The sequence below is a fragment of the Corella eumyota genome, chromosome 2, assembly GCF_963082875.1.
Source record: "Corella eumyota chromosome 2, kaCorEumy4.1, whole genome shotgun sequence".
NCBI lineage: Eukaryota > Metazoa > Chordata > Ascidiacea > Phlebobranchia > Corellidae > Corella > Corella eumyota.
In genome coordinates, this window is record NC_137491.1 from 12572199 (window position 1) to 12598528 (window position 26330).

The 26330-nt window shown below is 28.6% G+C and overlaps 4 protein-coding genes and 1 non-coding gene across 5 annotated transcripts; 1 reads left to right on the forward strand and 4 right to left on the reverse strand.

Moving 5' to 3' along the window:
- Positions 1 to 269: 269 nt before the first annotated feature.
- On the reverse strand, positions 270 to 6731 carry LOC145743484 (uncharacterized). The gene is made up of 11 exons (XM_082561452.1): positions 6440 to 6731; positions 5957 to 6063; positions 4680 to 5325; positions 4374 to 4521; positions 3862 to 4009; positions 3222 to 3478; positions 2623 to 2822; positions 1939 to 2042; positions 1582 to 1702; positions 1057 to 1149; positions 270 to 895 (listed from the first exon to the last, which is right to left on the reverse strand). The coding sequence occupies exons 1-11, from the start codon at positions 6634 to 6636 to the stop codon at positions 739 to 741; spliced, it is 2178 nt and encodes a 725-aa protein (XP_082417578.1). The 5' UTR covers positions 6637 to 6731; the 3' UTR covers positions 270 to 738.
- A 643-nt stretch (positions 6732 to 7374) lies between these two features.
- Trnaa-ugc (transfer RNA alanine (anticodon UGC)) lies at positions 7375 to 7446 on the forward strand. The gene has a single exon. It is a non-coding gene; the product is annotated as a tRNA-Ala (tRNA).
- Positions 7447 to 7759: 313 nt separating this feature from the next.
- Positions 7760 to 21287, reverse strand: LOC145742428 (uncharacterized). Its single transcript, XM_082560206.1, has 34 exons — positions 21233 to 21287; positions 21066 to 21140; positions 20745 to 20852; positions 20464 to 20508; positions 20042 to 20129; positions 19730 to 19759; positions 19070 to 19215; positions 18736 to 18893; positions 18428 to 18500; positions 18150 to 18232; positions 16386 to 18010; positions 15697 to 15712; positions 15226 to 15359; positions 15073 to 15120; positions 14714 to 14852; positions 14228 to 14303; positions 13885 to 13961; positions 13195 to 13243; positions 13086 to 13119; positions 12755 to 12901; positions 12328 to 12374; positions 12020 to 12117; positions 11591 to 11651; positions 11465 to 11508; positions 11129 to 11282; positions 10134 to 10944; positions 9864 to 9979; positions 9738 to 9764; positions 9402 to 9495; positions 8979 to 9092; positions 8755 to 8844; positions 8562 to 8663; positions 8343 to 8432; positions 7760 to 7904 (listed from the first exon to the last, which is right to left on the reverse strand). Exons 1-34 carry the CDS (start codon positions 21285 to 21287, stop codon positions 7874 to 7876), a joined length of 5085 nt encoding a protein of 1694 aa, XP_082416332.1. The 3' UTR covers positions 7760 to 7873.
- An 892-nt stretch (positions 21288 to 22179) lies between these two features.
- LOC145741800 (molybdopterin synthase catalytic subunit-like) lies at positions 22180 to 23890 on the reverse strand. The gene is made up of 3 exons (XM_082559451.1): positions 23656 to 23890; positions 23351 to 23507; positions 22180 to 22882 (listed from the first exon to the last, which is right to left on the reverse strand). Exons 1-3 carry the CDS (start codon positions 23759 to 23761, stop codon positions 22654 to 22656), a joined length of 492 nt encoding a protein of 163 aa, XP_082415577.1. The 5' UTR covers positions 23762 to 23890; the 3' UTR covers positions 22180 to 22653.
- Positions 23891 to 24255: 365 nt separating this feature from the next.
- LOC145741798 (ribosome assembly protein METTL17, mitochondrial-like) lies at positions 24256 to 26128 on the reverse strand. Its single transcript, XM_082559450.1, has one exon. The coding sequence runs from the start codon at positions 26110 to 26112 to the stop codon at positions 24619 to 24621; it is 1494 nt and encodes a 497-aa protein (XP_082415576.1). The 5' UTR covers positions 26113 to 26128; the 3' UTR covers positions 24256 to 24618.
- Positions 26129 to 26330: the final 202 nt, after the last annotated feature.

Genomic DNA, 26330 nt, shown 5'->3' on the forward strand with positions numbered 1-26330 from the left:
ACGGCTGACGTAACGTTACCGATGCGACTCTTCCATGGACGAGTATGTAGCAAAAACTACCATACATGTTTAGTTAACGAAGCGACCCTTTGCTTGGCCATTGCACAATAGCGCATAAATAACTTCTATTGTGGTGTGTCAATTATAATCTTGAGTACGCTGACTTTTAATGATGTACACCCAATTGTAATGTAAACAAGCAGCTTTATTTTGTTGAAAAATACTTTTTATTTGTTTAAATATTTATTAATTTGAAGGCATTTAAATAACGCAGTGGTTGTGTATTTAATTTTTTAATACATAAAACAGATATATTATTGAATAAATTAAAGAACCATTTCTTGCAATATATCTTCGTGTTGTATATGATCTCATAGGTCAAAAGTGATTTTTATAAAGATCTTATTGGTATTGACACACATTACATTAAAGTGCTTTTTGAGCATTATTTTGACAACGCTTGAAAACTAGAAAATTTTAATACAAAATTTTAAAAACAAAGTTACAATAATCAGAATTACCTATAGCAATACACAGAGGGGTAGTACTATATTTTGTCCAAGAATTTAAAAAAATTAAAATCACAACAGTATGGTTTTGTATTACTTAAATCAATTTACATTTCAATAATTTTTTTAAAAAGCTTTTTAAAACACCTTTTAAAAGATCCTACCTACCAGCGCCGTTAAATAAAAACTAAATTATTAAAAAAAAAAGTTTTAGGAAGTGAAATATTTTCTAATGCTGAGCGCCGGGGTTGATAAGTTGCATGCCCCCTATTTTACCCCCTGCATCAGTAAGATCGCTGACTATACTTTGAGCATCCAGCAGTTTTCGGAACACAACCAAGTATCGAGATTCGTCTTTTCCATATGATTTACTTGTGAGGTTATTCCTACAACAATAGTATTCTTATAACTAAAGATAAAAAATCACGTAAAGAGCTATTTTAATATTTATTGACTGCTTGATTTAAATTTTAAAGTCAAAACAAGATTTATAAAGAAATGTTACAGCTATCATGTAAAATCACAAAGTAAAAAAAAAGTGTTTTACTTTCTTGCAATTTTGTGAATCATTTTCCGCTCATCAGAAGTAAGTTCAGGTGAAAAAGTTAGTTCACCTTGGCAACCGTCAGCAACATACTTTCTAATAACATCACTTACAATATTTATTTAAGTATATTTTAAGCATTAACAAAGAAATTGTGAATATTATTACAATTCAAAAAATATTAGAAATTTTAGGTACAGATATACATTTTTTTTTGTATATATCTTTATCTTCGATGTGGGAAAGTGGAATGCGCGACTTAAACATAGAGTAACATCGGTCCGACCCAGTCTTGAGTTGCCTGTGGCAGTTTGGAATATTATAGATTATAATTGCCCGATAATTATGCTGCTGATGTGCTGGCTCAGCAGGAGTTCATACCGTTTATAGCGCCTTACTCAAGGGCCCTACAGCATGAGATCAGTAGGGATTGAACCCACGACCTCATGTGTGGTGAAGCAATTGCTCTTACCACTACAACACGCTGCCAGGTTGTTAACTTCATTACAATTTAAAAAAACGACTAACTTTAGCACGGTTTGTGCATCTTTAAAGGAAACCATTCCTTTCTCCTGATTGGTCGATTGATTTCCAAGTCCCGCCCTTTCTTGTAATTGAAATACTTGAACTGGTTCTGTTCGTCCTTCTCCTTAATAAGTTTTAACAAATAGTAAAAAAAATGTTTTGTATTTAAAAATAAATATGAAATTTTAAACTGTAATTTTCTAAAGAATAGTGTAATTAATAAATACAAAAAAACTTAAAGGTAAATGTTAAAAAAAAAAAATTAACTAGTTATTTATTTTTAAAAATAGCTAGTTACCATTAATAAAAACAAGACAGTTAAAATACATTGTTGACCAAAAATTAACTTTTAAAATTTACCATATTTTCCAATACCACCTGTTCCAGACCAACCCATTTTCCTTAAGAGTTGATTTCCCAAATTGTTTTCGTCCAAAGCAGTGTTTGATGCAATGTCCCCATTTCTAAATATAATACCATTTAAAAAATAGGATAAGGATTAAAAAATAAAACCACATTTTAAAGCGGGCAAATACAATATTTTTTTTTATATTCTTAATATAGAAAACCAGCTTTACAGCCTTGCCTCAAAGTACATTTGTTGCAACACCCAGCTTTAAGTTGCCTTTATCAGTTTTAAATATTGCCAACCTTAGGATATCGCCTGATGGGTGCCACTAGTTTCAGACTAAAGATGAAGCCAGATTAATAATCTGTCAATTTGTTTAGGTTTGGTAAAAGTAATTACCATTCAATTTATTAAAAAAACACTGAAACAATGGAAATTGTTTATTTTGTAAAGTAAGAACTGAATCCAAGGCTTGATTTGTTAAAATTTATATTTTGATGTACCAGCATTCTTTGGGCCACTAAAATATACCAAACATGTTAGTACCTCACAGTTGAATTGACTACAATCTAAGTTCAGATCGCCTTATGTGCATCAACCCTATTCTAGATACACTAACAACCGCCACGTTCAATTGTTCAGATATAAAGTTTTAATATTTATGTAACTTAAAGTAGCTTAACAACTTATTTTACCTTTTAGAGACATCATTTCGACTAAGAGCTTGATCTTGATTTCCTGGTCTCTCATTGTTACAGACAACAGTTGGACAAACTGACTTTAGACAATTGAGGGCGACAGTTGCAGCTTCATGTTTTGCTGATTTTTGATTGTCAGTTAAACTTAAACCCAACTTCACTCCATCGATTAACAAAACACATTTCCATTCCATAAACTTATGGTAAGATATAATATAGGTAAACAAAAATATTTTATTGTATAATTTCCGAATGCCAGACACTTCGGCCCCCGGACACCATTAATTTACTGCTTATTTTATTTCAAATACTATCTAAAAAACTGCATTTAAATACGCAAAACTAAAATTTTTTGTGGTAATTAAAATGCGAACTCCCCGCTGTTATAAAAAAATCTTCGGACCGAAGTGTTTTGGCTGAGGTGTCCGGGGGCCAAAGTGTCTGGTTACCATAATTTCCAATCAAATTTATATATATTAAATTTATTTTTAATAAAAAAATTGTAACAATTACAAGTATTTGGTTTAAAAAAGCATAAACTCAACTTTTTAAAACTTTTAAAAAGTAAATATAAATATAAAAAAGTGGATATTTACTTGTCCATTCATGTGGGATGTTACATCATACTCAAATGGCAGATGGTTAAACTGAGCAGATTCATTTATCGTGGAAACTGGAGTAGAATTTGTTCTTTCGCGAATCACAAACTTACTAAACTTCCTTGCAATTAAAGATTGATTAATTTTCAGCGTTGCAGAATTCTTGGGTTCAGATTGTTTTAGTTTTTTAACAGGTGGGGCACTTTTGGTGGAAGGATTAGGCAAAGCTGTGGCAGTGATTGGGGGTAAGGTACCTGAAAATTAAACAAAGTAACATTTGGTTAAATAAAATTAAATGTACCAACACTTCAAAAGCTAACTGTCAACATGATGTTGTAGTTGGGGCCATTGGCTTTCCAACAAAAGGTCCTGAATTTAATCCCCACTGCTTTCAAAGTGTAGCACTTTAGTTAGGTTTAACAAAGACAAATACCCCCCAAAAAATAAACAAAAAACCCATCAGCAGATAAATTGTTAGGCAATATAATCATAACATCTTAAACCGCTAAAAGCAATTAAACTTGGTGAATAAACGCATGTTAACCTATGTTTAGGCTGGAAAGTAAGCTTTTTTACACCAAAAATAATCATCCTAAAATACATAAATAGATAATCTAATCAAAAACAGTAACATCACCTTCTTCCATAGTTTGTTGGCTTAAACTTGCGCAAACTTGCCAAATAAATTTGCCATCCATAGTTGAGCGCTTTGCACTAACAACAAATACCTTGTCACTACTTAAAAGATGAACAGCCCCTTTTACTGCACATGTTTTTGCTAAATTCTAAACAAATAGCATAAATTTAGGTAATTGTGTGTTGCTTGGCTAACAAATAATTAAAATTGGTTTGTTATTAGTTTTTTTAAATATTTGTTTGTTTTAAATAGATTTTTGAACAAGTTATCTTTTTTACGGAGTTTAAAATTTTTACAAAAACATTTCTTAAAAATTCAGAATTAAGGTAGGCTATATAATATTATATATACTATACATAATTATATTATATACTATAAAGGTATATTATATACTATAATTAATTTGTTTTTAATTTTGTTACTAAACTTTTTGTTAATAATTCTAATAAAACTTTGGCAACCATGGTTTATATAGTTAAATTTTTATAAAAATAATTTCAAAAACAACAAACCTTTCCTGTTCCATGTCCATGTGCCAAAAACACATCACTTACAAAAAGGTCACAAAACCAAGTTCCTTCTGTAAATATTCCACTGATGTTTTTACCCTTTGTCCAGATGTTATAGTTTTTAATTAATTGCCCTTTAAGTTGGTAAAGGCTAACAAAAAAATAAGTAATTAACTATATTTTAAATCAAATATATTTTGTGCAAGTAAAGTTTTTCATATCCATTATTGCAAATTTATTTTCATACATTTTATCTTCAATTATATAAAACTCTAATGCCCAATACAAATTCCCTTAAAAGTAACTTACACAAATAATGGATTTAATCTGATAACAGACTGAGCATACTGATTAAACATTCCCACAACATTTCCTGTTTTAAATTGTTCGACTGAAACATTGATATAAGCAGCTAAATTTATAATGTGATTTTTCTGTGCATTGCTTGGTTTCTTGCAAATTGCATCATCAGCATGGTGCTTTGTTGGTTTTTCTCCCTTTTTTGGGGTTGATGCATTTTGTGGTTTTATTGATGCTTTTTTGTTAATCACTTTAGAGTAAGCACTTGGTTTATTTACTAGTTTCAACAAATTAAAGGGTTTAGAGTTCTTAACATCATCTTTTTTAATATCTACTTGTGATGTCTTATTGTTGTTCATAACTAATTTTGTTTCTTTATTTTCAAGTGTTTCCATGGATTCATGTTTCCAATTATTTTGATTTTTAGCAACATTGGTATTTTCAACTTCGATGTTATCTTTTTTAAAATGAAAATTCATACTTTTGTCATTGTTTTGGATAAATACAGGATTGTCGTTGGTTGATAAATTATTAAACGAGGAATTAAGAGTTTCTGTTTTTGACTCCTTGACAAAAATCATTGGAGTCATACCTGGAGGTAATTTTCTCTGTAGTTTTTGTAAAATTTCATTACTAGGTTTAGATGGTGAGTAATCTATAAAAAAAAACAATTTGAAATCTTTTTTAAACCAATAAATAAAGTTATGTGACCTTTATCAAACATGTTTTAAATATAATTTAATTTGTGTTTAACCGGCAGCGTGGTGTAGTGGTAAGAACACTTGCTACACCACACATGAGGTCATGGGTTCAATCCCCACTGATCTTATGCTGTAGCGTCCTTGAGTAAGGCGCTATAAACGGTATGAACTCCTGCTGAGCCAGTACTTAATCAGCGGTATAATTATCGGGCAATTATAATCTATAATATCCCAAACTGCCACAGGCAACTCGAGACTGGGTCGAAGTAACTGATGTTACTCTATGTTTAAGTCGCGCATTCGACTTTCCCACATCGAGGATAAAGATATACAAATATTGTTGGAACTTTTTATACATTACATCAAAGTAAGTTTACAATAAAGTAGTAAATAAAACTTTCGTTAATAAAGCAAAATTTTAAAACATATTCACTACTTAGAAAATTAATTTTTGCACAGTTGTATAAAGTGGCCAATTTAAGCCAATCTGATTATTTTATAAACTTTTTTTATATTTATAAACTTAACATTCTTAACATGAAAAGAAAACTTCCTTACTAGTTTAGAAAAAAAAAAAAAAAAAACCTAATGCTTTTCCATTCATGTAGGACTCAGCTATTTTTAAAAGTTCTCGGGCATTCTCCATTCCTTCTTCCATTTCACTCAATTTCTTCATTACAGCTGGTGGATACCTAGCAGAATATAATAACTTAAGGTACAGAAAAATTATATTATATAACAAGTATAACCTTTAAAAAGGAAAATGTAAAAAACATTTTTTTATATATCCTTATTCTCAATGTGGGAAGGCCGACTTCACAGCCCAAACATAAGATAACATTTGTTATCATATCCCGTTGGTTTAAACGGGTAGTACTAAAATAAATGGGTTAAAGGGCGGAATTCACAGAAGATTAGGGTAAGGTTATAAAAATTCCGCCCGTTCTGCATTTTAGAAATTTGACAGACAACAGTAATAGAGCTCCAGGTTTGTTTAGCTTACCTAAAATGTTTATACAAATATTTAAAAAATTATCATATTTTTGAACTAGCTTTACCATTTCTTACCTATTTCCCATAAAATGATGGTTTGCATAAACATTTGATAACGAAATCAATTTAGTTTTAGTTTCTGATGTTTCCCAGTTGTGTCTTAAAAACGTTTTTCTGGCAAACCAATGTGTGTAACTTTCCCATTGCAATCTGTACTTGTCTAATTCATCGACAAATTGTCGAGTTTCTGATAACATTTCGTTAACTTCCATTTTTTGTTTTTTTATTAATTGCTGATAAGCAATATTCAATTTTTATTTTTGCTAAAATTAACTTTTTAAATCAATTGCTAAACAATTAATTAAAATGCAAAATTCTACAAAAAATGAAAAGTAGTGGGGTTTACATACCGGCCTTTTTAAAACATTGAAATAGTCAAAATTAATTTAAATATATTGACAGCTAGTATATTGCACTCATACCCAATGTAACACAGTTATACATGATACTGAACCATAAATATTACATTACGCTGTAATTTGCAATCTAATATAAGTGACTGAATTGCTTAACGCAATTGACCAATGACCACAAGGAAATTAATTTAGTTAACCTCGTAACAACTTTGCAATTATTTTCTCAGACAACTGGTAGATTCCCCTGATTTAAGACATCTATTAATTTTTTAGTAAACTTAAATTAATTAACTTTCACCAAAATTTTAAAGCCAGATTCATTTAATAAATATAAATCAGTCCAAAATAGTTTAATCATATTTAATAAAGATTTATATATTAACCGAACGCTATATTACAATACAACTTGCATTAAACTTTAATATAACCATAATTACAACATACCCTGGCTTCCATGGTTATAGTTAATTTATTACGCTGCAATTATTAATTAATTTCCTCAAATAAATTATTTTGTTAAATAACTTCTACAAAATTTTGCTTTAATCCGCTGCCACGATAGTAAAGCCAATGTTTTATCAGTTCTCAACAGAAGGGTATGTAGCTCAGTGGTAGAGCGCATGCTTTGCATGTATGAGGCCCCGGGTTCAATCCCCGGCATCTCCATTATTTTAGCTTTTATGTGTTAAATAAAAAAATACATGCTAGAAAAATGTAAATATTTTAAAAACCAATAATCTTAAAAAAGCAACCGATTAGAACTTTTTTTTACGTGTTGTATTATTTTTTAATTATATTTTGAATACCGCTAAAATATGAAATTTCATTGACATTATACGCGGTCTTTTCCTCGCAGAATTCCCGGTGATTTCTGCAAGCCGAATCTTCTGGCAACCTAATATATTACTTAGCTAAGTTTGGCCTTTCTCTGAAGTTGTATTCTAATTGGACCTTATAAATTGTAAAACAGACATTACATCATTGAATGTTTTATTTAAGCGAACACAAAGCACCAAATTGAAAATAACAATTATGACATCGGCAATCCAAAAAGTTTTAATGTTTCTGTCACAGGACAAAAGACTCACTACAATTAATCATCAGAGCGCGACCAACTTCGACTTCTAAGCAAAAAATAAACAATAAATGCAAGAGTTTTTCTATATAACTACAACGGTTCAATATAAACGAAACTCATATAGTATATACGCATACGATCATTAACCCAGGAACCACAAACGGCATTTTTTATTTTGGAGACCTATAAATTGGACATTCAAACATACATTGTCGACTAGCTTTTTTTAGTTTAAGTTTTAAACAAAATTAATAAAATAGTGTGGAAGCGGCCATGGCATCCGAAAGGTTTCGGGTTCGAGCCGCACTAATGCCACACTTTTTGCCATTTAGCCTTGTGTTGGCGGATAGCTTAAAAACACGTCCTAATATCAAATCCCTTCCCTAATTTAATACAAAAATCAACACCTTAAGGTAATACGGATAACGTAGTTAAAAAAACAACAATAATATAAATTTGACATCTTAAAATAACTCGAATTTACCTTCGGTGATTCCTTGAGCCCGATCTGTAATGACGACAAGGTCGATTAAGGTCACTTCCAGACGACGAGGAAAAAGAAGTTGAACGCGAACTAAAATAATTATCATTGTGACGTCACTAACAATTATATTTGAGCCGTAATAAAGCACTTACTACAAATTTCCTAAAAATTTTAAAACAATACAACTATTTTAAAAGCAATAAATAATATTTATTTAACCTTCTTGATGAACTTGAGCTGTAACTGGAAGACCTTTGCCTTCGTGACCTTGAACCGTACGTTGAACTTGAACTTTTTGACGAATATGACCTTGAAGATGACCTTTAAAACATAGACATTTTAAAATCATAACTAAAAATCGATTTTTAGTAAAAACAAAATAGCTAGAAAATTTTTTTTAATACTAACTTACCTGCTTGAAAAACTGGATCTAGATTTTCTTGATCTTCGTCTTCCTCTGCTCTTACTTCGACTCCTGCGTGATTCATAAGAAGAATAAGATCTAGGAAAAAAAAAATAACTGATAAGAAAAAAGGAAAATTATTGCAATTTACCGAAATATATAGCCTATTCATATTTAAATATTTCAAAAACAATGCATATTTTTTTAATTTGAAAGATTTGATTATTTTTTACCTCCGAGAAGAAGAAGATCGCCTTCTTTTCTTTCTGCTTCTTGAAATGCTTCTAAAAGAAGACCTTGATGAAGACCTAGAGGTGGCTGGAGAAGGAAGTTTAGTTTCCTCAGCTCTGTAGATAAAAGAATATTAACTTATTTAATTAATTAACCTTAACCCCTGTTTTACCAAAAAAGTTAAAAACATTGAAATTTGATTTTTTTCCTTTGATATAGGCTCTCAATTTCAACTTTTAAAGTTTTAAATTTTAAAAATTATTTACACATATTTTATTTCTAAACCAATAAAATATTTTAAAAGATTTTTAACAACGTTTATTAAACAATGTAAAGCACCACGATAAGTCATATTTAAATTAACATTGTCTTGCATTAACACTAAACTATGTTTTGACATTTTTGACCTTTTACATGTTACTTACACATTATCATTGAACAATCTGTTAACATTTTTTTCAGTAATGTTAGTAGTTGTAAACATGGTAGTAACCTCATAATTACTGAAAGTTCTTGCTTCTAAAAATACATTTAAAAAAAATTAAATCGGGAAAAAAATGTTGATGCTTCAAGGTTAAAAATATATAGATTTACATTACACTTATAAAGTAAAATTAATGCATTTAATTTTTTATAAAAAAAGTTTTGTAAAAAGTGGTATGCCCAATCAGCTGTAAAAAACTACTTTTCTAATATGCAGAAATTAAATAAATATTTTATTTATTTTTTTAAATAATTAGTTTATTAAATTAAAAATTTACTTGGTTCAGGTGGTTTGGTAGAGGCATCTAAAAATAATAAATTTTTAACTTTTTAAATATACATTTTATTTTCAAAGGGTTAACCCATATATATATGATATTTATAACTGGGCCTAAATAACTTACTTTTTTCCGGGAGTGGTGGGGGTTCACTTGTAGTTGGTAAAGGGGGTTGAAAACCCATTTGGTGCATTGTTGGGTAATAACCCATGTAACCATGCATTCTCGGATACAATGGAAATCTAATAACAAATATTTTATTATATTTTTTTGGTATAACATTTTTTAGCACAGATTAAACAACAATTATTTTAGGATTAAAAAAAAAAAATTAAAAAAAAAAAAAAAAAAAAAAATAGTTCTGAATGAAATTTATTAAATAAATCATGGTTATACCTTTGTCCCATGTAGTTGTTCATACCCCAATAATATTGATTATATTGTTGTCTCTGATAGAAATAAGGGTCACTGCTGTTTGTGTTGCTAGGGGTAGATGCTATAGAATTAGGGAGCTGGTTGGTAGAATTTAAACTGGATGTTGTTGCCTTGGTTACGTTGGAATCTTCGGTAGTGGAATTTTTATATGTATTATTGATTTGTTCAGTAACATTGGATTTTTTATCACTAGAAGTTGCATTTTTTATTTTTTTAGATTTTTTCTTTTTCTTTTTTGTCTTTTTTTCTTTTTCATCCACAATTTCTGGTTTTGGAAGTTTAATGTTGAACTTGAATGGCTTTTTGTTGGTTCCAACAATATCATGAATTTGTAATTCTTCTTCCTGTTTATCTTCAATTTCATTTTCAACTGCTATAGTTTGAGTTTTAATAATTTCGTGTGTAGAAGTCAAGTGAAAATTATCAATATTGATTGGCAACATTGAAGGCATCTGTATTGGCATCACTACACCAGTTGTAGAATTAATTTCTGTTTTTAGGGATTCCAAATTAATTTCGCTGTTTATAATATTTGTTTTGATTTTTTTAATGTTTAAAGTTTTGGTAATATCTTCATCATCAGACCAAATTGTGACATCATAAATTTGAAGAGAGGGCGATCTTTTAGTTTCAACTTCAGGGACAAGGTCTGGGGTAATTTTGGGGGCTTCATATTTTGACATAAATCCGAAACCAACATTGTTTTGATCACCAGAGGGCAGGATTTGTTTTTCATTTATTTTGTTGTTGTTATTTACCTCAACTCTTAAATCTAAATTTACAAATACATACAAGAATAAAATTGTTATATTTATTTTAATTTTGAATTTAAATTCTAAAACAGTTCAGAAAAATTTTTTCAATATTTAAACAAAGATTTTTTTATAAATTAAAAATGTAGGAACTCCATTTTCTATAAATAAAACTTTAATATTGCAGAATAATCTTTTACTTACCCTCAACCTGATTTTGCATATTTTTTAATTTGTTAAGTTTTTCCATTAGTTCAGTTTTGGAGAATTTATTTGCCTGGGTTAATCTATTTGACTTCGGAAGTATATCAAGAAGATCGTCAATTTCATCCTGCTCATTAAACCGAGAAGTTTCAACCTAAAATTATAAATTTTTAAAATTTGTTTTTAATAATTTTCCAATTTTACCTAATTTTAAACGAATTATTGATATATTAACTTCACCAATTTTTTATACCTAAAAAGCAATATTTTTGTAACGAATATTTAATTATTAAAATCTTTTTTTTATTTTATCATAAATAGAATTAATTTAAATACCTCATTTTTATTTTGAAATGATTCCAAGGAAGATTTAAAACCATCTAAAAAATAAGCAATTAAAAATTCTAAATATTTAATCAATCAATATACATTTTTTTAAAATTTATTTTTAACAAAACCTACCCAGGGGTTTTGAGGAAATTTTGTGGATTTTCTTGGGTTTATCTTTAGTTTTAATTTTGTTCTAAACAAAGTAACATCATAACTTGAAAAAAAATTACAAAACAAAAATTGTCTAAAAAACAAAAAATTAAAAAAAAGGTTAAGTATAGCCCAAGCCTTGAATTAAATTCCATTTACAATACTAGTTGCCTGGTCGACATTTAATTGTCCCAAGTAGCCCCAACTCAAACTTATATTTGGTTGCAATAATTTAACCACAAGTAGCATTTTTATTTAATCTGTAAATCTATAAATTGGACATATATATGTTTATAGATATATACCTCCCACTAGGCCCAATATAGATTTGCTATTTTTAACATCAATATTTAGCAAATGTAAAAGTTATGTTATTAAAATAAATGAAGCATTTGTGTAATATGAAGAAACCTTTTCAATAAATACTTCTTCTTCTTCTTCCAATTCCAAAGGAGGTTGCCATGCCAACACTTGTTTTGATTTTTTCTTTTTTCCTGACATCATTTTGTCTAAAACACAATTATTTAATTTGTATTGAAGTTTAAATGAATGTATATATATATAAAGTTGACCTAAATGAGCAATATGTATATATGTTTAACTTTAAAAAAAATGTAAGTAAGAAACCAGTAAAAATAAATGCAAACATAAATTGAATTCTAGTGTAACTTTTATGTTAAAAAAATCTTAATCAAATTTTTAATAATAATATAACTTACCTAGATTTAAAGTTTTTGGAGAGTTTGAATTACTTTTAGATGCCGATCTAGAATCAAAAATTAAAATATTAAAAAATCTTTTCCATTTTTCTCTGCAAATATTGGGCTTCATATGAAGCAGGTTTAAATAAAAAGGTTCTTAAATAATAGTGGTTTAGTTGAAAGAGGTTTAAATCTTATAAAACATTCAAAGATAGTTTTAACTGTAGTAATTTTTTAAAATGTAATAAAAACACTTTGTGTTTATAATAAGGCTGCTTTAAAGCAATAAATATTGATTCCGAAAATTTCTATGATGTCAGGAGGTTGCCGTGTAAATTTAATTGCTATACATTTTGCCTTGTTTAAACATTTTTATTAGTCAAACTACTTCACATTACAATAAATGTTTATTAGTTTTTGTAAAAAAATATGTGCACTTTATTACCTGTCAACGCTCTCATTAGAAGAAAAATTATCCTCTTTTTTGTCAGACCTTAAGAGGGGTTGTAGCTTGTTTGTAGCATTTTGAGTTCTCATTTTCTTTAAATATTTTTCCTGTTCTCTTACATCCTTAGCTGACAATGGCTTTGAGCTGATTTAGTTTTTAAATTTGGTTTATTAATATATTTTAAATGTACATTTTATACGGAATAAAACATTGTTTTAAATAGTTAACTTTAAAATATAGAATTGTATACTAATCAAATGGTGAAAGTTTATATTAAATAACGTCTAAAAATAAAAAGGTTACTAAAACTTTTTACAACATAACTTACTTAGATGGTAAGACCATGTCTAATTGCTCGTTATCTAAAAAAATAGTTTTAAAGGTAATTTTAAGTGTCAGATAAATATTTATGTACTTAGAAAAATTAGAACACTTACTTGAGTTGATTTTTCTTCTCTTTCTTTTATGTTTTAACTTTGGTTTGGTCTAGTTTAAAAGTAAAAAATAACCATTTAGTTAAATTAAGAACTAGGGATGGGCCAATCGAATCCGAGTCCGAGTACTCGGCCCGAGTATTAAAATTATTTTAATACTCAGGCTCGTCGAGCATTTTTTAGTACTCGGATGCCGAGTAATAATTTGTCATTTAAGATCATATCGATTTACTAAACATAAAAAAACACGAAGTTTGCCTTTTTCGAATAATTTATAATCTACTCTCAATTATATCAAGTTGTTTAAGCAATGATTGCGCAACAAAGACACTTTTTACTTAGTTAAACTTTACGCATAATAAATTTAAGACTTTTACATTTTTTGTTTGGACTTAATATGATATTGCTATCAGCGGTAAGTAGTTTTGCCAACGTTAAACACTATATAATCCATAAATACGTGTTTTTTGGCAAACTTTGCAGTTATAAAATTATGCGGGAAAGATTCTCGTAATCAGTTGTTTAAATGACGTCATAACCGAGTACTAGGACTCGGCCGAGTGTCGCGACAAAATACTCGGGCTCGTCGAATCCGAGTAATTTGGATTTCAGCCCATCCCTATTAAGAACATTACCCAACAACAAAAATATATTTTTTAATAAGGATTTTAAATTATTTTTTTTACTACCAACCTTATCTGATAACCCCTTAGTTTTGGCAGATTCACCGACAACCCTGCTATTATTCTTTATTTCTATAGCTGATTCTTCTGAAATAATTACAACTGGCAATAAAATATGACAATAAAATACTAAACATAAGTAAAACAACAAAATATTTGTACTTAAAAACAGTATTACATTGTTACAAATATAAAAATTTAAATTCCTTAAGTATACCACTTACTTAACTTGCTGTCTCATTAAACTGTAATTTAAACAAATTAATATAAAACAATATATTAGTTTACCTAAAATTACTTGAAATAAAATAACATTATAAAACATATTTAAAAATTTATTCTAAAAAAATTACCCAATTCATTTTCAGATATAGGACTGTCCCACTTGCTTGCCGAAAAATGTTTGTTCGTCAAAGATTTGAAAGAAGCCTACAATAACAAAGATACATATTTTCACATAGTTAAAGAACACAGTTTCTTAATAAAAACAAAAAAATCCACAAAAATGTTATACAAATTTTTAATATAGTAATCAAGTCATATTAAAACATATTTAGATATAACTCCAAACTATTTATAACAAAGCTTATTGACCAATATAGTCTAATAATATAGACAATATAATTTATAGGCTTAAAAACAAAAAATAATGCCGTTTGTGGTGTGCAGGTAAATTATCACAGACAAATATTAGTTGCAAGTTGCAACTATATTACCAAAATTAAAATGCCCGGCATATGGCAGGCTATAGGCTAGTGTCTTATAATGATGTATGTAAAATATTTCCGTCATAATAAAAATAGTCTTCTGAATTCATAAAACAAAAAAATATATTTTACCTCACTATTATTATATGACACAACATGTTTCTCCACCCATTCTTCAGTTTGTTTTGAGGATAATTTTCTACTATGATGTCGCTTTTTCTTAGGTTTTGAAGTAAACATAACTGGTCCAAATATACCATCAGAAAGTAAACTAAACAATTTCAAAAAAATAAAAAAAATAATTTTGTTAGTCCCAAGTATTTATTTTACAAAAACTTTGAGTATCTTCAATCAAATCTAATAATAAACAAACATATTTTAGTTGTAAATTAAGTCTCTACGACATAAATTAAATAACTTATATGAAAGGTTTTAATTTTTAATCTTATTTTGATAGTTTTTAAATATTATTAAAATTAATTTTCGTTAACCTTTCTTCATTTTCAAATCCTTTAATTTCTCCATCCTCTGTTCCATTTCTAATCAAAAAATATTTTAATTAATAAATTTAGTTGTTTAAAAAATCTGGTAAGCATAATAAAACCCATAGTTCAATTTTAATTTTTTAAAAAAGAATAACTTACGATTTTAAGGATTTCTTTTCGGTTTGAGACCACCCGCCATCCGATAATCTTTGAACTGCTGACCTTTCACTTTCAGAGTCACTTCCCCATGACTTTGCATGTCTTCTAAAATAGTAAAACCAGATTGTTAAAAATTTTAATATATTTTTTTTTTAAAGAATCAAATTAAACTAGTGTTATACCCGACATGCATCAAACAAAATTACACAAATATTTCAAACCTTTTTTGAACCAGTTAATGCTAATATGTTATTTAAAAATTAGCGAGTATTGTGTGACACAAGCAAGAATTTTACAAAATAATATTTCTACTGAAAATTATCCTTACCTCCAACAGGGGAATTTACCTTAAATGAAACCACCTCACTGCAGAGACAAAATAATAAAAAATTGTGCAAAAATGATTGTGGTGGCCATTGCGGGATAAAAAGTAGATATTTTAAAACAAAAAAAAGAAAATAATTTTCTTACCTGGTTGTCCACATTTCTGTTGGAAATAACAATAAGATTTTATTACAGTGCAAAAGTTTTTAAACTTTATTATTAATTTATAATAACATAAAGCAGAAACTTACCATAAGAATTTGTGTGATGTCATGGTGATGCAATTTGACTTAGTATAATTTAAAAAAATATTTAACTTAGTGTATTGTGTTTTCTTTTCCTTTTTTGATTGTTAAAAAAATAGTTGGTAACTTTAAGCATTTATTTTATTGAAAAGTGTTTTTTTTTTATAAATTATGCAAAATTATGCAATGAATTTTGGCCGCAAAAGAAATTTTTAGTTTTCAAAAAACTACATCATAAAAACAAGTTTAAATCATTTTAAAACTTAAAACAAAACAACAAGAATGGCCACCACAGCCAGATTTGGTCCAAATTTTTAAAAATTTTGCCCCAATATATAAGAGGTGCGTTTCAAGAAAACAATAAAAACAACATATTAATTTTTCAGATAATAATCGCTTAATTATTCTAATTATTATAGCAAACCTACTAAGAAAGTTACAATAACTATTTTGCTACTCATGTTTAAAAATTGACAACCAAGTTAAACTTTAAACCCACAAGAATAATTAAGTTAACCCTTAGAGACAGGATGGTAACAGGTTCAACCCCAGAACAGACTAAAAAACCTAATATTGAAACATTTTTTCTAATCAGAGTCGGAGGAACTGGATGCTGATCTTTTCTTCTTTTTCTTGTCATCATCACTTGAGGAGGAAGAAGAATGCCTACGCTTTCTGGGAGAAGAACTCCTTTTTCGTGATCTATTTTCACGAGATTTTCGATTCCGTGATCGAGATCTTGATCGTCGTCTACTATGTGTTCTCCTGTCACGTGACCTTGATCTTCTATTTCGTGATCGTGAACTTCTACCACGAGATCTACTTCTTCTCCTATCACGAGATCTACTTCTTCTCTTATCACGAGATTTACTTCTTTTTCTATCACGAGATCTACTTCTTCTATCACGAGATCTACTTCTTCTATCATGTGAGCTTCTTCGTCTCCGAGATGGTGATGATCTTCTTCGATCTCGCGAACGACTTCTGCGGCGATCACGTGACCTTTTTCTATCATGTGATCGACTGCGATTGCTACGTTGTCGATCTCTTGAATTACTATGCTTCTGAGTTTTAGTTCCACTATCTTTAATTTTTGTCTCCGGTTCGTCTTGTTTGCTTTTTAATTCAACAGCAGAAATTTCTTCAGTTTTAGTTTTTTCTTGTGCAACTTCAACTTTATCTTCATTTATTACTTTGTCCTCTGCGAGTGTTTCTGTGACATTTAACATTATTACCTCATCCTCGATCGAATCCATGGCAGCAATTTCATCGTGAACACCAGATTTATCCTCTTTCTCATCTTTACCTTCATTTTTTTCATTATTTTCTTCGACTTGATTGCTATTAGTGTTATTGTCTATAATTTGTTTAGCCTTAATTTCAAGTAAATTTTCTTGCCCTTCTGTATCTTCTCGTTCTTTCACAATTTCAGTAACTTCCAATTTGTTACTGATTTCTGGTTCCTTTTTTTCGGATTCATCTTCATTATTGTCAATTTGTTCAGTTTCATTTTCAACCTTTACAGAACTTTCTTCGATTATTTCCTCAACATGAATTTCTTCCTCTTCAACAATTTCTGAACCTTCACTAGGGGAGCTAAAGTTTGAAACCAAAAGTTGTGTCTTAGCGTATTTATCCTCAACCTCAATATCTGAATCCGAGTAAGAATCGGAACTCGACTTTGCCCGTTTTGGAGAAATAAATTCACGCTCTGGAAGTTTGTCTTCAGTTTTTTGATCCTCAGCATTGCCATTAGTTTTTTTATCTTCTGGTTTTAAAACTCTGTCGCTGTCACGCCTTGATCGATTTCCATTATGTCTCGAGTGGGCCTCTTCACGACTGGAACGTTCTCGCGACCTATTCCCATTTCGACCTTGAGTAATTTCTTCACGCCTTGACCTGTCTCTATGATCTCTTTCCGATGACTTTCTGCTTCTTCTAAATTTATCCTCAACCCTCCCATTTCTGTTACCACCCTGCCCCCTATCCCTACGAGGAGAAGCCCCTCTTTTATTGTTTTCAATTGACCTTTCTCTTTCTAAAGAAGATCGTTTCCATTTATCACCATTTTCATCATTTGAAGCCTTTAAAGGCCGTTGACCTCGCTGTGCTGCCCTCCAGTGGGGAGGAGTCTCGCTGCCCCGGCGATCACGGACTGATGGCCGCTGCCTGTACCGAGGGCTGCGAGATCTTGACCTTGAAGGTGTACGATAACGCTAAAAACCAAAAAAAATATATTAGTAATTACATAACTCACTTAAAAAAACAATTTACAACAAAGGCAGTGCACATATTTAAGTTAAACTTTTAGAAAATTTAGTAATTGCATTTCAAAATAAGAAAAAGTTTATTTACCAGAGCACCCCTGCCTTTGATTTTTCGACCTGACCTTGTGGTCCATTGATGACTTTGCTGACTTCTCTCAGTATGAGGTGTACGAGAATCAGATTTGGATCTAAAATAACAATTTTAATAAAATAACAGACAATCAATAATAGCTGACAAACTACTAGAGCATTTTTACAGTTATTCCTTTAAAATTCATAAAATTAAATTTAGTTATTATAAATGTTAGACTATGTACATTCACCGGTAACATGGTCTTTTTGGCACAAACCTGTCATTAGAGTTAGTTCTATTAAGAAATCTGTTAGTTGGTATTTCAGGGACTTCATCAGGAGCTATTGAGCTAACATAAACTTTTTCCTCTTCCTTGTCTGCTTCTTTTTCCCTTTATAAATCACAATAATTTGAAAGTTTTAGAATTTGTATACATCCTTAGCAGCAATGTTTATTTTAGCAAAGCTAGCTGTAGACTTTTATGTACAAAGCTAGGGTTAAAAATAGTAAAAAGATGAACCAACAACAACCATAAAATTAGTTTAAGGATGAAATATAAAATTAACACTGTTATCTTGTGAATATAAATATTATAAAATACATACTCTTTTTCCTCGCTTTCTAAATCTTCTTGTTTCTTGTGTTTCTTTTTGTGTTTTTTCTTCTCTTTCTTGTGCTTCTTACTTTTCTTTTTTTTCTTCTTCTTTTCACTTTCAGAGTCAGATGACTGAGCTTCATCAGAGCTTACAGAAGCCTTTTCTATTGGTCAGAAATAAAAGTGGATTAAAACTCTAAAGCACTTTTGAAATTTATATTTTATAGCAAGCAACAAAAAACAAACTTTACTACCTAACACTAAATTGTTGTAATTTAAATTATTTTTCAAATATTTATTTTATACAAAATTATTTACAAATTAAACAAATATAATTTACTTTTCTTTTTACTCGATAGCACCAACTCTCCACAATGAACAACCTTGCATTTTTTCAGAGGTTTGCTGTTAGCATCAGTAGATTGACCTTCAACTTTTTTTACCACCACCTCACCATCAACTACTCGACCGAACACAACATGTTTGCTAACAATAAATTTTTTAACAAATTTATTTTTTTTATCAATTAAAAAATTTGAAAAAGGAAGATGTTGCTAATATTTCCTATGATTATAGTACACCTTGTCCTAAAAAAATACATTTAGGACAAGCGTTTCACCAATTAACACAAAATAAATATGTAAAATTTATAACCCTTTTAAAAAACACTAGCCTTACCAGATATGGTTGAAATATTTAAAATAATTAAATTAATAAAGAATAATTATTTTATCTAAAAAATAAACAGAAAAGCTTAGCGCAGGCACATAACCCTCCATAAAAAATTAGCAAGAAACAGTTAAATTTATATATAGATTTTTAACTAATAAAAAACAAAGTGTAAAAATAAGGCAAACATATGCTATATATACGATACAAGAAAAATCATAGAAAAATAATGACTATATAATTGTTTATAAACAGAAATTTAATCTAGCATTAAACTTATGGTTTAAACTAATATTTTTTAATTATTCTATCAAACTTAATCTATATTTACCCATCCAAATGAGGAGCTGGTTGTGTGGTTCTAAATACAAATATTAGTTAATATTTTTTTACTAAAAAACAATATAAATTTCTGGATTTATTTTATGCGGTTGAATATTAAAAAGCTATATAACTTTAGTTCTATTTATGTAACAATTTGTTGAAATGCCCCAATCAAATATTGTGACATTCAATAAAAATTAAACATTCGATTTGAATAGATACTATGATAGTGAAAATAAAGTGTAATAGACTGAACTATACTGTTAAATAAATTAAAGATTATCATAAAAAAAATTTTAACAAGCTTAACAAACTTTACATAAAAAATTGGGATCCATTTGTGTTTTTTCCCCGGTTGGCCATTGACAAAAGAAATGGTTTGTCATGCTTTACATCAAAAGATTCATCTAAAAATATTTTTATGTTATATAACTATAACAGAGAAGAAAAAACTAAATTAACAATATTTAGTAACTTTTTAGATTTCCTGTAAAGTTTTTTTAAATATTACTCTAAAAAAACAAAATATAAATCTGTGTTGCAAAAAATCAATAGGCCTATAAATAGGCCACTTTTCTTAACTTTATGTTACTCCAAGCTTTTTATAAAAAGCAAAATACAAAGTTATTAAAATAATAAAAAAATAGTAACAGTATATATATATTATATATAAATTATGAATCGAGTGAACTAAAATTTACACTCAATAGGGTAAAACAAGTTTAACATTCAAACCCTCACCTTCAAAAAAACCCCCATATATACTTTCACCACCTTTTCCATTTCCTTCAAATGTAAAAATTTATTATAAAGCAACTAAAACTTGACGACAAAACAAAAATATTAAGCAATTTTTATTTAATATATTAGGTTAAATAAACATAGCCCATTTAGAAAAAAAGTCTTGTAAGTACAAACTTTTAAATTAGATAAATATAAATTATATATAAAAAAGCATTCAAAACTTGAATTACTTATTTTAAATAAAATCATATATATATATCAAAAACATTTTAACATACCCTCAGAAAAGTCACCACCTTGTAGCATAAAGTCATGGATAACACGATGGAATGTTGTGTTTTTATAATGGAGAGGTTTTGAAGTTTTTTCTCCTATTCCATTCTCACCTAAATAGTAAAAATAAAAATTTATAAACCTTTGCCATACACTCTGTTTGACATAAAGTCTCTAATAAAAACTAAATACTCAATCTGTCAATGCGCATAACTGTCGTCTATAATCTTAATAATGATAACTTGATTTATATATTTATTTATATAATTTTGACTATAATTTGTAAAATTACAATATATACAAACATGCTAAAAGTCTTAGCTTACCTGTGCATAAACACCTAAAGTTTTCACAAGTTTTTGGAGTGATGTCCATAAAAAGTTCAAAAACTATCCTTCCCACTGCTATAACAATTTATTTTTATTATTTAAAAACACTTAATAAAATATTTAAATAGCTTAAGTAGTTCTATTATTTTTAGTTAATTAGTTACCTTCATTTTCATCTATTTCAATGTCAAAAAAGACACGCGGCCTTTTCGTTTTCATTCTTCAAAATTTAATGTAAAATCATTTACAAAAATCTATATATTAACAATCAAAAAAATAGGTTAAGCATTTAAAACATAATTTTCTTTATTTCACAATATATTCATAACTAAGTTTAACTGCAATTTATAAGTCGAATCAAATATCCTGTTTCTTTGCAAAACGACAAAAACAGAAAAAGAAGCCGCAATCCTAAAAATCAAATGAGTAAAGCTGGTGATTTGAAACAAATGTAAAGCTGAAACTTGTTCCAATGCGGTATTGTGACGTCATAATCAAAGTTGTCCTCAGAATTTTTTTAGGTTTGGCTTTATTTTTCAAATAACTAAAAAAAAAACTTTTTAAATTTAAAAATTATGTTTATGTTTTTATTGATTAAGTAACTTCGTTTTTGTCAAAACCTGTACGATCGTACCTAAACTGTTTTAATTAAAGTTAAATTTTTGTTATTTTTTGGATGAAAGACTGGCCACTTCATTATTAAGTCTGGCAACCCTAGATGTTGTTTACCCCTATACCTGTTTAAATTTTTTAGTTGCAACAATATTAATTATTAAGATACTTCAATTTTTTATCTTGATAAAAAGTAACAAAATGGAATTTAATATTTATTTGTTAATATGAATGGGATTAAAAGATAATTTTTTTTGCAATCTAACACATGTGATTTAAATATACTATTAAACAATATAAGACAAAATGTTTAATAAAAATCAAATAATTACGACAACAAAACACAAATGTTAAAAAATATTAGTATATTCAGAATATTTTTATAATATTATTAACGTTCAAGTTTTTTTTTTTATAATAATATTTTTTTATAATATTATTAACGTTACAAAAAAATGTAACAACCAGATAAAATGAAGACTATTTTTGAGGCATTTGAAAAATGTAAAAATTTAAACAATATACAAAATATGATTTCAAAGCCCTGTTTTCCATTATTTAAGGCAAAAAAAAAATCACAGACATAAATAAATTCCAACTTATACATAGCAAGAAGATGTAACAATGATTAAAAAACAAAAAAAAAACTAATTCTTTTCAGCTTTATAAGTTAAAGGTAAATAAAAATTTAAAGAATTAAATTTAAAATATTTCCATCAATTTTTTATTCTTTCCATTTACTGTAAAAAATAATTTTACCATTTATTTACACAAAACAGTACACAAACAGTTAACTTTAAAGTTTAATTAATTAAGCATTAAAAAAAAGTATTTTATTTTCAAATTGCTATTCAATTAATATTGACACATATGCAGTTTGTGTTACAATGTTTATTACAACAAGAATACAGTTGATGTTATCTATTTAATATTTTCACTTAATTGCTCTGTTTTAAATTTTTTTTTATCTCTTTTAGGGTTTGGCAATTTCACTTTCTTTATTGTTTGCAACACCATTTTCCTTCCATTTACACTCCTTATTTTCCATCCACAAGCTGGAGCCGTCGGTGTAAACCTCCTTTTTCCAGATCGGAACTCGTGCTTTTAACACAGATATGCATCGTTGAGTTGCCATCATACTTTCCACTCGATGGGGTGATGATATCGCAATTACAACACTTGCCTGCTTTACTGGTACTGATCTAAAAAATTAAATCTATATATTTGAACATTTTGTATAAATTTATCCTCAATGTAAAAAGATCAACTTCAAGACCTAAACATAGAGTAACATCCACTAGCCTGGCCTTGTCTTAAGTTGCCTTTGGCAGTTTGGAATTATATAGATTTTAATTGGCCGATAATTAAGCAGCTGATTAAGTACTGGTTTAACAGAAGTTCATGCCGGTAATAGCACCTTACTCAAGGCGATACAGCTTTAGAGCATTGGGAATAGAACCCAGGACCTCATGTAGTGAAGCCAAGTGTTCTGGGTTTAAACACTTACGAATTTAAATTAAATGGATTTTTTATCTAATTTTAAATCAGAAATTTGACAACTATAAAACAAACAGCACTAACGTAGAGACAAAATTTTGACAAACTTGCCAATATTTTGACCTTATTTACAAAAGTAATGTAGAAATTAATTTATTATTATATCAATTTACCCTAATCTGTGATGTATTGCAATATGCATAATATCTGGAAATTCGGTTCGTAATTCATTGCATATTTTTAATGTTTCTTTCTTGGCCATAACCACATAACATTCATATTGAAGTTCTACTAATATTTTGTCTGTGTCCTGATCTTGTCGCGTTGTACCTTAAAAAAGCAGCTACAGTTTAAGCATTTATATAATATTTTGTGAATACAAAAACTTTACGTTACCAAAGATGTCAAAACAAAAGCAAATCAGGCGCACCAAATATTAGACTTATAAAACCGAAAATAATTTCTTTTAGATATTTACCAATAAACAAGGACAAGGCGCCACAATTTTCAGAGGATATTTTTTCAACTACATCGTCCATAGACAATTTATCCTCCGTAAAAACAATATCAGTGATTTTCTCCATGGTATTAACCTCCACTTAAAGGAGGAATCACTGCTATTTCGTCTAAGTCCTTGATTTGAAGGATATTGTCTTTTGATTGGTCAATATATTCCTCGTTTAAAGATAAAGTAAAACAACCTTTAAGTTCTTTTAATCTAAAAAAGAAATTCGATTTATTAATAGAAACAACATCAAATTTCTACATAAGGGAATATATAAACTTTTTACCGTGGAAACACTGCATAAATTTTTTCAAATAATTCTGATGTTGATATCTCAGTGGCAACCCTGAGAGTTGATGATGAATCTCCGACTAATTCTCGACTTTTTGCAAAAAAATAAATTTTTATCTAAAATAAAAAAACATTTAAAAATGATTAGGCTACCAAACTAAAAAGATGAATACGAAAAAATATAACTTGACCCAATCAAAATTAAATTTTTAAAATCTATGTTATTAAAAAATTTAAATTTAAATACTTGGTAGGCTACTGACCTGAACATCTTTACCACCCATAATATAAAAATCCTAAAACATTCTATAGAATCTTAAAATAAAATATAAATTAAAAAAAAAGTGTTATCCCTCTTTCTAAAAAAAATTAAAATTGTATCCTTAGAAAAACAAACAAGCATTTTCAGGGGAAAAAAACATTTTCTGAGAATTCTGTAATTTCAAAACTTGGAAGGAATATTGCTTAGGTGTAATGAAGTTAAGTGGGGCTTTAGGGCATTCATATGCTAGGTTGTATTTCTCAGAACAAACTAATGACAGAATTTTTAAATGATAAAGAAAAAATGAATATTTAAAACCTTAACAATAGCCTTGGTTCTTTAAATAAAAAAAATTTAGAACACAAAAGTTAATTAAGATGGTTTTAAGCATCATTAGGTTCTTGAATCGGAATTAAATCGCCTTTTTGGCATTTTTTTGCAACCATAACAAGTTTATTTCCATGCCGCCGTTTTGATATTGGTAAATGCTCAATAGTTCCACCTGGTGTACATAGGTGGCAAGTTATACATTTTGTTTGTGGATTTTTAGATGGGTTGTCAATCACTCTAGGCCAATTATTTATCTGCGGTTTTAGTATTTCAGTTTTGTTGACCTTTTCTAATACAATGTAAGAAAAGGACTCCTTTTCAACATGCTTTTTCTTAAATTTTTTGACATAAATTGGAGTGAAATATTTTTGAGTCATAGTACATGATTTTGGGGTTTCCCACATAGGACAAACCCCCTCGTGTGGACAAGGTGCAAAAATTTCGGCATCATTATTAAATTGTTTCCATTTTGTTGTTTTTTTAATATTTCCACCCTCAAGGCCTTTAGTTAATAAGTTTCTTGCCTCCATTATTCCATAATAACCATAGAAGTTACCTCGTTCAATCATAACTAAATATCGTTTAGTTTTTCCCCATAGCGTTTTAAGTAATGCAAGTCTATCCTTTTGTGTGGGCATTTCACTTAAAGAATATGCAGAAACAACCAAATCAAACTCAGATCGCAATGATATCGGAAGGTATTGTCTTATAAAAACGCCAGGTAAATGTTTATCATAATCTCCCCCAGAATAAAGAAAAAAAGACAATCGGTTCATTTCTGTTGAAGAATCAATACAGACATACTCCTTTAAACTATTTTGCCATAGTTTGTTTGCGGCCCATATTGTAGTACCTGTTCCAGAACCAAAGTCAAGAATTGATTTGGGGTTAAACTCTGGGACATTTTTTTTTATTTCATTTAAAACCCGGAGAGTAGATGCATAACATCCGGGTGACCTAGCAACCAAGTAGGCAGCTGCATTAAATTTGTCATATACAACTTGTTTCCATCTATAAGACACTGCGTTTTCTTTTTTTCTTCTGACTTTTAACTCATTATGTGCAAGTTGAAAACCCTCTTTGGATAAGTTCACCACATTTTCAAATTCTTGTAGCTGATATTTCATTGGTATTTTATTGCTAAAAATAGGCAAAACTTCCTTGTTTCGATCTTTACACAGTCTTCTTGAAAATAAAAAAGTGTCAAGGTTATTGCCGATTGTTGAAATTGTATTTACATCAAAAGCTTCCAAGTAAAGGCGTGCTGATTTGCTAAATTCTTCTGGAATTTCAATCACAGGCATATTACATTTTCCTGGATGTTGATTATTATCCCCCTCCCACCATTTTACCCAAGGAGTTACATTTTCGTTGCTAGCATCGCTGTTTTTAATAGTTTTATCGAGTTGTGAAAGATTTTCTAAGTCTTCTGTTTGATTTACTGTGGTATGTAATGTCTCTTGGTTTAAAACTAAACTAGTGGAAGCATTTCTTGGGCTTCGAGAATATATTGCCAAAAATAATCTAAAATTAAAACCTTTTAACATGATTTATATGTACCAATCCTAACACCTTTAAAAAACAAAAATTGTCATAGTTAGCATAACAATAAACACAGTTTTATATTAGGTGTGTCTGCAAATAAGTAGATTTTACATTATTGAAGTACAATAATAATTAAATGTAAAGTCAATAAATACAATAATTTTAAATAAATAAATAATTTCATACAGTTATTTTATTTTAATATTTAAAAAAGGTTCAA